Below are 13262 nucleotides of genomic sequence, written 5' to 3'. Positions count from 1 at the left end.
AAGAAGTGGGGCGGGGTGGGGGGGGGAAGGCTTCTTAAACTGGACCCAGCCTCCGAAGATGGTCATGCTCTCTGGAGGGAGATAGACTTGAGTGGCAAGAAATTCTGTTAGCATGAATCCGAGAGTTTGCAATGCAGCTAGGAAATGAGAAGAGAGGTAAGGTGGTACTCAGCTCCCACCTACAAAGCCAACACGACGCATGGTCTTAACATGGAGAATGTGTTCAGAGCCCAAGATTTACTTCAAAGCTTTGGCACGACATGGCTACAGGCAGAGTTTTCACGTGAAAGGCGAACAGGAATATTTTAATCTTCCAACTTTCACTTATCACTATGGAGTCTAACTTCCACCTCTGAAGCCGGTACTGGGGAGCGAGCCTCGCAAGCCCATGACAACCACAAAAGAGAGAAGGCTCCTAGAGTCATCCCGTAGAAGGAACTTGAACAGTTGGTCCTAGAGAGTGCCCTCAGTGCATCTGGCTTTTAATTACTGAAGGAATTTTCTTTTAAAAACCAGCAAAGGCCTCAATATTATGCATTTGATTCTGCTGGGAATCAAGGCTGGACCAACGTGAAAAACCAGCAAAGGCCTCAATATTATGCAGTTGATTCTGCTGGGAATCAAGGCTGGACGAGCGTTTTTCTTAGGGATAGACTTTTGGAGTTTTATCTCCTTGTCCTTCTCATTTGAAGGACCAGCAAATACCAAGAAACACACATTGAAGAGTGCTTCAAAGTAACAAAAAGGGACAAAACTTGAGACAGGAATCTGTAGACAGAGTCCAGCTTTCACATACAGGAAATTACCTGAACAAAATATCGAGAGGTTTATATAAGATTTACTCGGGGATAAAACAGGCTGAGGAGCGATCAACATTAAAAATCCCAAATAGCAAATCTGCGGATAAGAGACAAAAGAGAAGTCTGAGAGTGAAGGAAAGCCTTGCTGTCAGAGTGCTGGCTACGGAGAACTTCACCTCGGCTGCTAGAAGAGAGTAAGAAATGGCCATGGATGTTCTCCACCACATTCGTTTGTATACGGCTGGTGGGCGAGTGGAACATGAGCCAGAGTGCTGGGGAAAGAGCAGATCCTCTTTTTCAGTTTTTGCCAGCCTGGCACCGTATTTATGGATGGTACAAAACTAAATTGTTCCACCATTCAAAGCAATACATGTTCCCAGGATGAACTCGTGCACTAAGACAGAACAGAGATGCCCCGACAAAGTAACACAGTTTCTCTGGCACTGAAAACTATCTGTTAAGATTTATTTCCAGGTTATGAAGATCTTCTCCTTTAGAAGACCATGGCTAAGTAACACGGAAAAGAGCTTTTCCAAGCTGTTCGCTAGGCTGCTGCACCACTTCAAACCAGGTAGGATTTTCTTGAGGAAGGGAAGGAGTGAACATGTTTGTGAAAGAGAAACTTTCAGAGTGCAGGTCAGGGCAGGCACAAGGAAGGTGAGCACAGCAAACAGCAAGCCCACCAGAGACTGGGAGACTGCTGACGAGAGCAGCAAGCAGACACGCAGCATGCCTCGGGGGCAACAGTCACAGACCTTGCCCCACTGTGAAAGGGAAGACTGACTTTGCTGCAAGAGAGGACAAATCACTGAAAGGTTAAGAAAGCAAGCCTTTCTCACCTTAAGGACACAGTAGTTAAGAGATTTTTCATAAAGCCTTTTATTTCTGGTCTCTAGAATAAAAGCTGAGTTGTCTATTTTAAGTAGGTACAGTCCTACTTGTTCTAATTAAACCTGGCCTCTTGGTTTAGAAGCTTTCTTCCTCTCTTTAGGAGTCCACAGCAAGGCACATCTAAGACATCCTCACTCCCCAGTCACTGTTTTCTTCTCTTCTGATCAAAATCTGTTAATGTAGTTTAACAGGAGATCAGGAAAAAAAACGCAAGAGAAGATGTGCCGCTCCAATTCTAAGGCAAGAGAACCGAGGAGAAATTATTTCCTTTGCTTCCAAAAAGTAATATTCTCTCAACTCCATCTGCTGGTCATAAGGATAACTGTGAAACCAAGCTGAAGTCTGGAAGCCAAACTTCACACATTGTACTCCTAACCCATGTAGAAATACCAGATTTACCGGTGTGTCCACAAAGAAACCATCCATCACCACCCCTGGAACACGCAGCACTGCAGACAGTGCAAAGCTTCAGCAAGTTTGACGCAAAAGTCTAACAGGGTTTCCCCCTCACTGACAGCACATCCCGAAGTTTGGATACTCTGAAAACCAGAGGCTCCTGGCTCTGATACAGGCTGCACGCTGCGCCGAGTGCCAAAGTGCAGAGCGTGGCTCACTTCCACACTCCAGAGATTTTGTATGATCTCACCGCAGCACAGCATTGCCAATCCTACAGTGAACAATTTAAGTGACACTGAATCTTGATAGCATGTCACCAAAACTTCCAATAATGTCAGAAGCAACATCTTTCTTTTGGAAAGAAGTCATTCACTCAAGATTTCAAGCTGCCCATTCTGTAAGGAAAATTGATTTTATTCTGGAACGGTCACACAAAGCAACAGCTAATACGTTGTTCGGATCCACAGTTAAGAAAACAAAACAAACAAACAAAAAATCTCAATCCATCCAGCTGGCACTGAAAATTAATACCTTAATGCTGACCTTTTAATCATTTTAATACCATAAGGTTTGTTACTTCTTTCCTAATTAAAGAGATTAAACCAAATGTGCTTCTCAGGGTCTAGTGTAAGGTCATGCTTGGAACAAGGGCTGGAAGATGCAGTGAACTAAAGCTTTGGAGAATCATTTCGTTTAGGAGGCAGGGCAGTAAGAGAGAGTTGTTCTTAGGAGAGGGGTAGCCTGAACTTGGATTAAAAAAAAGCCACTGCTGTAGTAGAGGTTTGTCCTGGCTGCCAGTGTGAAGGTTGTGCCCGGCAGTGGGAAAACTCCTGGTTAGTGTTTGGGACAGGGGTGCCACACATAAAGATGCTTAGAATAACATGGGTTAAGAAACATACTCATCTTTTGCTTTACTTTTGTAGCGTACACATAAGGTTACAGAGAAAGGCAAAAGACTGAAAGGAGTATTTAAAGAATGCCTTGTTTTTCAGGACCAAAGGGTCTTAGGACAATGGCTGCACCTTTCTATTTCCTATTCTCTTGTTTAGATATTCTTAGTGCTAATCAAGGTGTTTAACATCATGCTGGAAACTGGTCTCCTGCCTCAGGCATGCCACATATAACTGAAGTTTTCTTTCACGTGGGTTTGTCTCTCACGTGGGTTTGTCTCTCACGATGCCACATATAACTGAAGTTTTCTTTCACATGGGTTTGTCTCTCACATGGAATAGTACTTTTGGGGCCCTCTAAGATAAGGATAGTATAGAAGGCTGGTTTAGCAAAATATGTGGTTGCAATCATCTCACAAAACACCCTGGAGGTGTTTTGAAAAAGATGTAGCTGGTCTTTCATTTGCTGTAGTAGATGGAGTCTGAGCTGATCCTCCACCGGTTCAGTTTTGACAGACAGTAACATAACACTATACCCCTTTTCCACTTCACTCCTGCCTCCATCAGGAAAGAGGCTAGACCATGTCTCCAGCAAACCACGCACAAGGCCAAATGCACTAAATCAAACAGCCATCTCCAGGGTCCTAAAGCAACATAGGACACAGCAAATGGCGAAGGGATTGCGGCAAGAAAGTGTGGTATAATAGTTCAAACACTGCAATTCTGCTCTGGGGAGCTGCCTCTGTCACGAGCAACTTTTCACAAGTGCTTTTGGGTCACATTTTAGTTGCCCAACGTGAAACACAGACACTACTTCCATGTGTTATGGGACCACACATGGAACCGACGTGAATGTTGTTTTACCCTCAGATAATGTCTTAACATATGAAATGAGGAAGGCTTTAGCAAGCCAGAGCCTACAAACCTCAAGTTCAGAGTCAGCAGATTCTTCCAGTCTTACTCTCTTTGCGTCACTCAGCCTCATGTTTAAAACTGGGGCAACACATCTTTATCTCAGAGAGGCACTGTGAAAAGTAACTTATCCAAAGTATATGCCTGCTCCAGTGATGACTGCCACTGAAAAGACCGTTTGGAAAAGACAGGCTGAGTGAAATATATTACTACATACAGTCAACAAGGCCCACAGCTACACACTGAGCAGCAAAACTAGAACAAAATGTTGACTATATGCTCTTTCAGAGGGCACCGTTCATATTGTACAATGAATAAAGCAAAGTCCCCCTGGAAGGAATAGCATATGGCCATGTATGTATTATTACCAAATAATTACACCGTGTTTCCCACTGCTGCCAAGTAAAGGTTAAAATTTAACAAGTCTGACATTTCTTTTTAAATTCTTGGCTTTGTAATAGAAATGTTTAGATGGAAACTTCAGTTTGTAAAGATGAAAGTTCCACTCCCATCAGGACCGCAATCAAACTCTAACAACCACACCATCCATAAGCAGGGTTGAGACCTTTTGGCTTGACAGTACAGATGTCTATCGGCTGAAATAGCTATTACTCTCCGTATTGGCCTGACGGATAAAAAGATATATTGGACACATGAAGCTTTTGACACCTGAGAAACAAAGAAAGATGGTTCTGATTGTCCTGTCAGAAGACAATGTATATTTTTTACATTTTAAAGAAACTGCAATTGATAGTACCGGGAAAGTAAGTTTCCCTTACTTTCCTCTGTCTCTTGGACAAAATGGGAGAAAGAAAACTGAAAGTTTTTTCTTTTACTTCCTCCCCACCACTAGACAAGCCTTGATGACAAATGCCTTTTTTATTCCACCTGCACAGCTGCCACTACAACCTATACTGGTAAGTGAGTATATTAAGATTTAGGCTTCCTAAAACCTGACATTTAAATGAGCACAAAATTAGGCTTCAGAATTATCCAGTCTCTGCGATGAATACAGCACTTTGGGCAGATTTGCAGGCTCTCTGCAAAATCAGGGCAATAATTCATTTGCTTTACACCTGATCCAAACTTAATGTATTTTAAAAACAAAATTAGAATAGTCATGCAGCAAATTGTCTTTTACAAATACTCTGCATGAGTACAAGTGATATTCTGAACATGGTCTTAAACTTAGCCACCAGCTCCTTTCCATAATCATAAGCAGTAAATGACAGACGATATTAAAGATTTCACAGTGTAACTAAAGGAAAATTAGGAAGTGGTCCTCTAAAATCAGGAGAAAAAGAGGAAGTTTATTACATTCTGTTCCCTCTCGTATATAGCCTTGTTCGTGATAGGCAGGTAGCAAACTCACTGATGGAAGGACAAGCATTGCTTGTGCCAAAAAATAGTTGGTTTTCTAGTTAAATTAAAAAATAAGCAATTTGCATCTTATGGAAGGTTTTACAAGTTTCTATAGTAACTGCTATCATGTATAAGAACATAAAATGCAACAAGCTGGAGTTTCCATAGAAACAACACAAGCAGTTTGATTAATACACATACTGAGACAAATGGGAATATTTAATTTCACTTCATGAAGAAAACTCTAGTAAACAGAATACTACAAACTTGGGCAAAGTATCCTAATAAAAACTATTCTCATTAGCTTGTGAGCTGGAAGTCGTGCACAATATAAACTGAGAAGCATGTGGTGTGTTTACCATATTAGATTTAAAGGATATGACAGGTACTATTTAGTTTCAGGAAGCTGATGATGTATCCAACACATTCTAATTGATGTAGGAATTTAAACCTACAAACAGCACTTACAGAGAAGATATTTTCATCTAGTTTGGAACTAAATATACCAAGACAAAATGAAAGGATGTAATGCAATTCTTATAGTGAAACACTGTGATTGCTTAGAAAGTTAAATTACTGCATAAAAATGTACACAAACTTTCTACATGCACTGCAGAGTGGTAGTGAGGAACCACAGGACAACTCTGATGTTTAAATGACCACAAAGAAGTAGTGCAGTAATGTTGCCAAAGTTGTATCACCCAAGAATTCAGAATGCACTACCAAGACATAATAAAGGAAACAGGCAGGTACAACTCACCATGTTTGGCACACTGGTGACGGGAGTACTCTTGATGTCGGCAGGAAAGGGAGACAAACTATTCGCCATGCCTGGCTTGTTTGGTAACTGAGGATTCACTCCTGCAGCTCCCATCTGCTGCCCTCCAGTTTGACTGAAAGGCTGCCCAAAGGGACTAGTGTTACCTGTCATTCCCATCTGGAAAAGAATGAATGAAATTATTATAATTTCCTTGATTCCGAAGGGACATTTAGAAAAAAAAAAAAGAAAACATATGTCAAATATCCATCTTTGCACTCACAGAGACCAAACCCAGGTTTAAGTTGCTCAGTATTAAATTCTCAATTTCACAACTTTCATCAAATCTAAATTAAATTTTTAGAAAATATTTTACAAATTTACACGGCTGTGTGTGTGCATCTTACAATTCAACAAAATCATTGTGCAAATGCAAAGGAGAAAACAAGATTATCCTTCTCAATCTTCATTGACAGAAATTACTTCTCCAACACTGCAAAAGCTTTTGAAAAACCAACCAAACCTCAAATCCTGTAACAGTCTGTGCATTCTGTGCACAAAGCATGATTTTGTACATAGACTAGATGAGAAGGCAGGGGAACATATAGAGGCATGTAGCAAAAGCTTATCTACTTATGTTTTGGTACCTGAGGAAAAATGTCTGAACAAAAGGACATCTAAGGCTGACATCCTTGACAAATTACACCCCCAAAACTCCTTAAGAATAGCAAACAAAAATACGACTCCCCCCGAATGAGTAAAGAGAACACTGTCCATCCAAAGAGCCATTTCGCCTGAAGTCGTCTCCCAAGAGAAGTAGTAAAATCTCTATTACTTGGCCCAGTTAATATTACACTGGACAAAAGGTCCTTAAAAGACATTTCGGCAGGAATTTACCTCTTTCAAAGAAGATGGCTAAGAGTAGGACTCTCTCCCCCCTTCAAATAAAGAGGAAATAAGAGTTGACAAATCATGTTTGTGCTCTCCCCTGCCCTGTACCAGGAGTATCTCTAGATGACTTTATCATCTTTCAGAATGTCTTACATATAAATTCAACCACTAAGCTAGTCCTTATTTGAAATATTAAATGCTATTCTCCCCTTCCTTCGACCTTTCCAGCCCTTCCTTACACAATACACTGTTTTTCCATGGTCCTGGTCTTTTCACTTCCCTTACCAGCAGGGATTCAGGAGGACTATTCCCGCGGCTGGAAGAGGGACCGCGTACATCAGCTTATCAGTGTAACAGCCTCATACTGAGGAATCGCTCAGTGCTTGCTTTTTCGTGCTTAGAGGAATTGGACTGAATGACCAGTTGATGAAGCACTGGTTAAGAGCAGTAAATTACGTCGGGGCAGAGTCCAATAAACACAACTCGACTGTGCCTCGTCCTCTTTGTCAGTGTACTTTGTACACTTGGGTTTCAGACAGCTGGCCCAGCCGCACTCGAAGTAGCTTTACGTTAGAAAACACTCCTTCAGAGTGACAGTTGCCAGATTCAGGCCTTTTTCCACTGTACAAAATGTTATATCTTTACAGAAGAATCTGACTCACTGTATATACACTTTAATAAATAATAATAAAAAAAGCCGTTACTTGGCAATGTCAGAGGTTATCATGTATGTGCTGTGTTCCAGAGTAAAGTTGAATAATTCAAATAGCATAAGACCAAAAAAGTCCAATTGCTTAACAGCATCGAAAGCTTAGTAATAAAGACTGCTTTTAAAGAAAAGTGGTATTGCACAAATATAAAGAATTTTATTTTCTGTATTTCTGTGTTTGTTCTGTAGGACTGCATGTTCAAAGAAATTAGTTTTTCTAATTATTATTTATTACAACATGGATTTTAGCAGCTTTCCTCTGAAGAATTAATAGTGAACTATTTGGTAAACTTACCCACTGATCTTAACCCGCTACTTCAGAAAAGGTATAAAAAAGGATCATCTGATATCTACAGATATTCATTAATACTATGATTGTCTATCAGATTAACAGCGAAGAAAATTTCTGAAATTAGAAGTGAGGTTCTAAGAAAGCAGCTTATGACTGACTATCTAAACCTTTCAGAAGCCAGAAACAAGAACATGAGCTGTTTGGCTGTTACTCAGTTTCCCCTTCTGTCTAAATCTCCAACTACAAACTTCATTTGTCTGCAGAAGGACTTGGCCCTTCTAGTCTTCTCTGAACTTGCTTGCAGGTTTGGTGGAGTTGGGTTTTTTTTTTCAATTGAACAATATATTGATTATTCTGGCAACCACGGCTATGCCACAAGTTCCTATGGGCCACCACTGTGAAAGCAGAGTGGTGGGCCCAAACTGGGAGAGACAATTGCTGCATAGCCCTGACCTTACTTCCAGTACTTCCATGGCCCTACCTGGGCTACACCAGCCTGCAAGACACAGCGCAAGCAAAGTCCTTCCAAGACCTTGCAGCTTAAGGACGGAGCACATCCAGCCACCCGGGAAAAGACGGAAAAGACTTAGTGCAGACAAAGTTGCCCAACGCAGATGTGCTGAGCTCACGGAGCATAATGTTATAAGCATCTGGCGGAACCTTAAAACACAGGTGAAATTTGAAAAAGCTGGGCAGAGGTTTTCTTTAGGCAGTGAGAATGCTAAGCAAATTTTATACCAAATTTAAGTTCTTGCTCCAAAAGAAACAGAGGTGCTCTTCATCTCCTTTCATTATCAGGAAATATTAACTTTTTTTTATTAAAGGGAAAATGTTTAAAAATAGATACATTACCAATGTTTCGGTCTCAAAAGACGAACAGAAAATTGCATTTTAAGTTTGTTAAAATTCTAAACCACTAGAACATCCCAAAAGCACCAAGGAACTGCAATCCTAACAGGTACCACATGGTTGGTTTATCATATTTTAATATTTCCTTTTCAATTGATCTTGTTATTAAACATACCACAACTCAGTACAACAACAAAGCAACCTTTCAAGTCATCCAAACTGAGTGCTTAATATGATGAGGATAACTTTTCCTTTTCTAGGTGGTCATTAAGTAATAGATACTTGATTGAAATTTTAAGAAATGCCTTGCTCTTCTTTGAAACCAAGCTGGAAGGAGAGTAGCTTCCATGTGAAACCTTGTATTTTCTTTAAACCTGCTCTCCACCACACGGTATTTCAATGTCTAAAGTTGTGCTTCAGTAAGTGAAAGGAATCTAAGCCTAAGAAGTTACACCAGTCTACAAGTTTAAAAAAAAAAAAAAAAGCAGATAGTTTGATAACATGGTAAAACATTAGACATGCCCTTTAACCTACACTTCATTTTTGTAAATTACTGCCACCAAAACAAACTGCCAAAGACTTCTTGTTTGAAGTCCATCTTTAAAAAAAAAAAAATAATCTGAAAAGGTGGAAAAACCTTTCTTTATTATGTGGTAATCCCTGAAGTAAATATGGAGACAAAAATCAGGAGGGACCTTACAAAAGACGAGTTTATTAAAGTTCATAGGTGTTCATAGTTTCAGGGTTTTTCAAACTCAGTTTTGTCTCAGAGGAGTTCATCTTATTAACAGGACTGCGATTTCCAGAGACTAGGAGAAGCACACAACACAATGCAAGAACTGATCTAACGAACTCTTGTCTATTTATAACAGCTTTCAACCAAGGCTGGGATCCACCAGGAGTTCCAGTGGCAGAACAACCTGCTGCCAAACAGCATTAGGATCAACAGCGTTTCAGAGCCGTTACCGGTAACCTGAGGAGCAGCTCGGCATGTATTCCAGCAGCAACCACAGTCAGGTAGGGACTCCAGCAAAGCAAGCCACTGTCAGCTCCTCGGCGGCGGGAAGGCAACAAATAGGAGACGGAAGAAAACAAAGAATCAGGTAGATCCCCTACATATCAAAGACGTCCGAGTGCGTAAGGCATTAACTGGCGTTTCCTGGTTAATTATCTGAACACTAGCATAGGGTGACCTTCCGTGAAACTTCATCTAAACCACTGCTAATTGAAATCTCAAAAAACTACTGACAAATATAACCAGATGATTGAGCCTATACATAGTGAAGATTTTACACGGCTTATTCATTCTGCAAGCTGAAACCAGCAGCTCCGAAGCAAACGAGTCAGAAGGCTCAAATGCTGTGGCTCCTGTCTCTGCCCCCAGGTTTTTTCCTATGTGAAATGAGGGGGCAGGTGGGGGAAGGCAGGTCCTCAGAAGACCTTTGTTTTTATATTTCTGAAACAGAACTCTGATCCCAAATTAGGTAGTTCAGGGAAAGATTACTAGGTAATTACAAGTCATCAAAGAAGATAAACCAGCAAGAACATGGGAGTTAGCAACCTGGTAAGAATGGTCGTTTTCATGTGGGACTCTGAGCCATCACAAAGACTTGCATTTTGCTTAAAGTTTGTTAAATTCACTTTCCTGAATGGAACAAAACCAAAAAGCAATGCAGTGTGAGTCGGTTCTTTTTCCACTTGCAATGGAATGGGCATGGATGTGTACCACAGGGCTACCCAAGCTTCAACATATCAGCGTGGTAGTCAGTGCATTTCCATTACAACAAAAGTAGAAAGCTCCTCTCCAAAAACCCGGGTTATGTTGCAGTTCACTCCCATTTTGTTCTAAGCTTAAGGATGTTCCCTCCCTTGTTGCCTTCTTTTCCTCTCTCTCAGTTCCTTCAACAGTCAGTTCATCTCCTTTCTCCATCTGATGTAACCACCATTTTCTGCGGTCCACGTTCTCTGCACTCCATCCCAGGGTGGCTCCTTTCATCCCACCTCATCCTCTGGCAACTCACATCTTATACCCGTGTTTCCACACTACAATTTTGGGCAACTTTTGCTTCTTGCCCAGCTCTTTGTGGTCACAACCGCAATGACTTCTGATGGAGTAAAGCAGACTTTTGCACAAGCAAGGTGTTTTCTACACAGCTGTTCCAGCAACTGCAATGGGGGAGATGCAGGGGTGCTATAAACCACCTCAGCACAGAATCACAAATCAAGGCTAGAAGTGCCAGAAGAAGTAACATGATTAATGCAGGACACCAGCTTAAGCACATTATTTCTACTCTAAAACAGCTATTCTCAGAAATATGATAATGCTATTCTCTCCTTTAATCGGAAAGATGCATTTAATGTAATAATTCTGCTATCCCAGAAAGACAAGCAGATTCTGTTCCCTTTTTTATCACTATGGTAACTCTCTAAGGTACTGGAATCTATTACCGAGTGCGGATAGGAAGCAGGGTATTTCACTCTCCTCTCACCAGCCAAGCAATGTACAAACTTCCATGCTGAAAAAAGAAAAACTTAAAACCTTTGTTCAGCCGACTTGGACTACATAAGACATCTCGCACTGCAATGCTTTGAGCAGCAGGTGTGGGAGGTACTTCTCTTTGCTTGTTTTTTAGTTATTTTCAGAGCAGAACAGCAATTCAATTTCCTCTAGTTCCCGGAGTTTCATAGATATTATAGATCAAGTCTGTGACCACATCTATGTATCTGATGGTGCAACTCAGAGTTGAAATGACAGAACTGAGAAGTTCACAAATCTAATTTAAAAGAATCCTTAGGATCAGACTGGATCTCCATACTATGCCATTTCTTCTATTTTTAAAGCTTACTCCTTTCCTCCCTTCTTTATTGCTGCTGACATACCACTGGACCTCCTCTAGCCCAGCACCAAGGAGCTACTCCCTCTTTGTACACGAAGCATCTAGGCCATAAATAAATCCTGTCCTTTCCTCCTATTTTAAGTTTTTATTAACTGTCCCTTCACCTCTACCACTACAGCCAGTTTTCTCAATCAAGCAGAGTTACTTCACTACTACATATTCCCCTGAGGGTCCCAGGACACGCAACCAATACAACATGCTGCAAAAACCATTCACTGTTACAAGCCCATAATCTCCTATTCACTATCCCTTTTTTAGCTTCCCCTCCAATATGCTGTCATAAACCACAGAACTGTATACAGTTCTGCTCCTTGCTACCCATTTTCCTTTGGGAAACTCTGGTTAATGCTATAAATTTTTTTCAATTACTTGGTCCAGACAGATTAGTCCAGGAAAAAAAAAACAACTTACGTCTAAGTTAAATGTTGATTTTCATTAAGTTTTGAAGCACTGGCTCTTCTGTGCAAAAATAGAAGAAAGTTATTCTGGCCAAATATTTTAAAACAAAACAATACCACCAGATGTGGACTAGCCTGACAGCAAGGTTGATATGAGAATCAAAACTCAAAGCAGCATGGGTTCAGTGGAAAATAAGCCTGGCTGAACTAACATGATTATGATCCAATCCTGTAAACGCAAAACAGTTATCATCAATTTTCAACTTAGTACTTCCTAGATTTTTAACTAGAAAACGGTCCTAGAAAGGACGGACACAACCTAGACAAGCTTGGCTGGACTTTGAAAGCTGTGAATCTGCAAAGTGCTTGAACAACTACTCTGAGCTCTCAATATAACAACAGGAGGTATGAAAAGACGACTGGGAAAGTGTAAAGTGACATCTTTATGCATTTGGCTTGATGTGAATGCTATTGCAATGAGGATAATCATGCTGTATTAGTCTTCATGAACAATACGTAAAAATGACAGGATTCAGAGAGGCCTCAAGAACTATTCAAAGTACTAAAAGGCATGGCTACATCAGATAGTCTAATTGCAATCTAATAGTCTAATTTATTTAGCTTACTATTCAAGCTTACTAATGTGCTTATCTTATTAAGGCAAGGAATAAAGTGATCCTAAAGTACCGATTTTGGGAATAGAAAGGTGGTAACACAAATATTTTCTATTTAGCAAAAATATAGCAACAGGTAAGAGCTGAAGCTCTATAGCTTCAGAGTAAAAATTAGAAAAAATGTAAGTGATCAAATACCACTGAAATTCTTCAGATTATATTAATCTTTTAGCTAAATAGTGTGTGCTTCTACTCATCAACAGGAATTAATTCACAAAAGCCGTAAGGTCTATAATCAGAGGTATCATGTCTGACTTTGTATCACTGTCATTTTTATATGCTTAACTCTTTCTAAAATGGAAGCTAATAATAGAAAGAGAATTACAAGTTCCCTTCCACATTTCTAGAGACAACACAGAAAGATGAGAAGAAAAAGTTATCTCAGGAAGCAAAAGTGACCTAAGACCTTGACCAAGCTGCCAAGTCCATTAATCAAACTCAAAGACAAGTATCAAAGTCCAGGAAAGCAGAGGTGCAGAACAGAAGCCAAAAACTGCGTCAAAATCTGGTATCCTCCTCTGCACCACAGAACCGTGTTAAACTG

General features: G+C 40.4%; 1 protein-coding gene across 1 annotated transcript in view; it reads right to left on the bottom strand.

The window, feature by feature from the left end:
- LOC104168524 (CREB-binding protein-like) overlaps window positions 1–6188 on the bottom strand; it is a gene marked incomplete at its 5' end in the record, with an annotated part of 59790 nt that extends 53602 nt beyond the window's left edge. Inside the window, 1 exon segment of the mRNA XM_009709174.1 lies at window positions 6012–6188. Coding sequence (XP_009707476.1) covers window positions 6012–6188 — 177 coding nt within the window.
- Window positions 6189–13262: the final 7074 nt, after the last annotated feature.

Source organism: Cariama cristata, unplaced genomic scaffold (assembly GCF_000690535.1).
Source record: "Cariama cristata isolate BGI_N322 unplaced genomic scaffold, ASM69053v1 scaffold1210, whole genome shotgun sequence".
NCBI classification, from domain to species: domain Eukaryota; kingdom Metazoa; phylum Chordata; class Aves; order Cariamiformes; family Cariamidae; genus Cariama; species Cariama cristata.
This window is presented reverse-complemented; position numbering and strand designations above follow the sequence as displayed.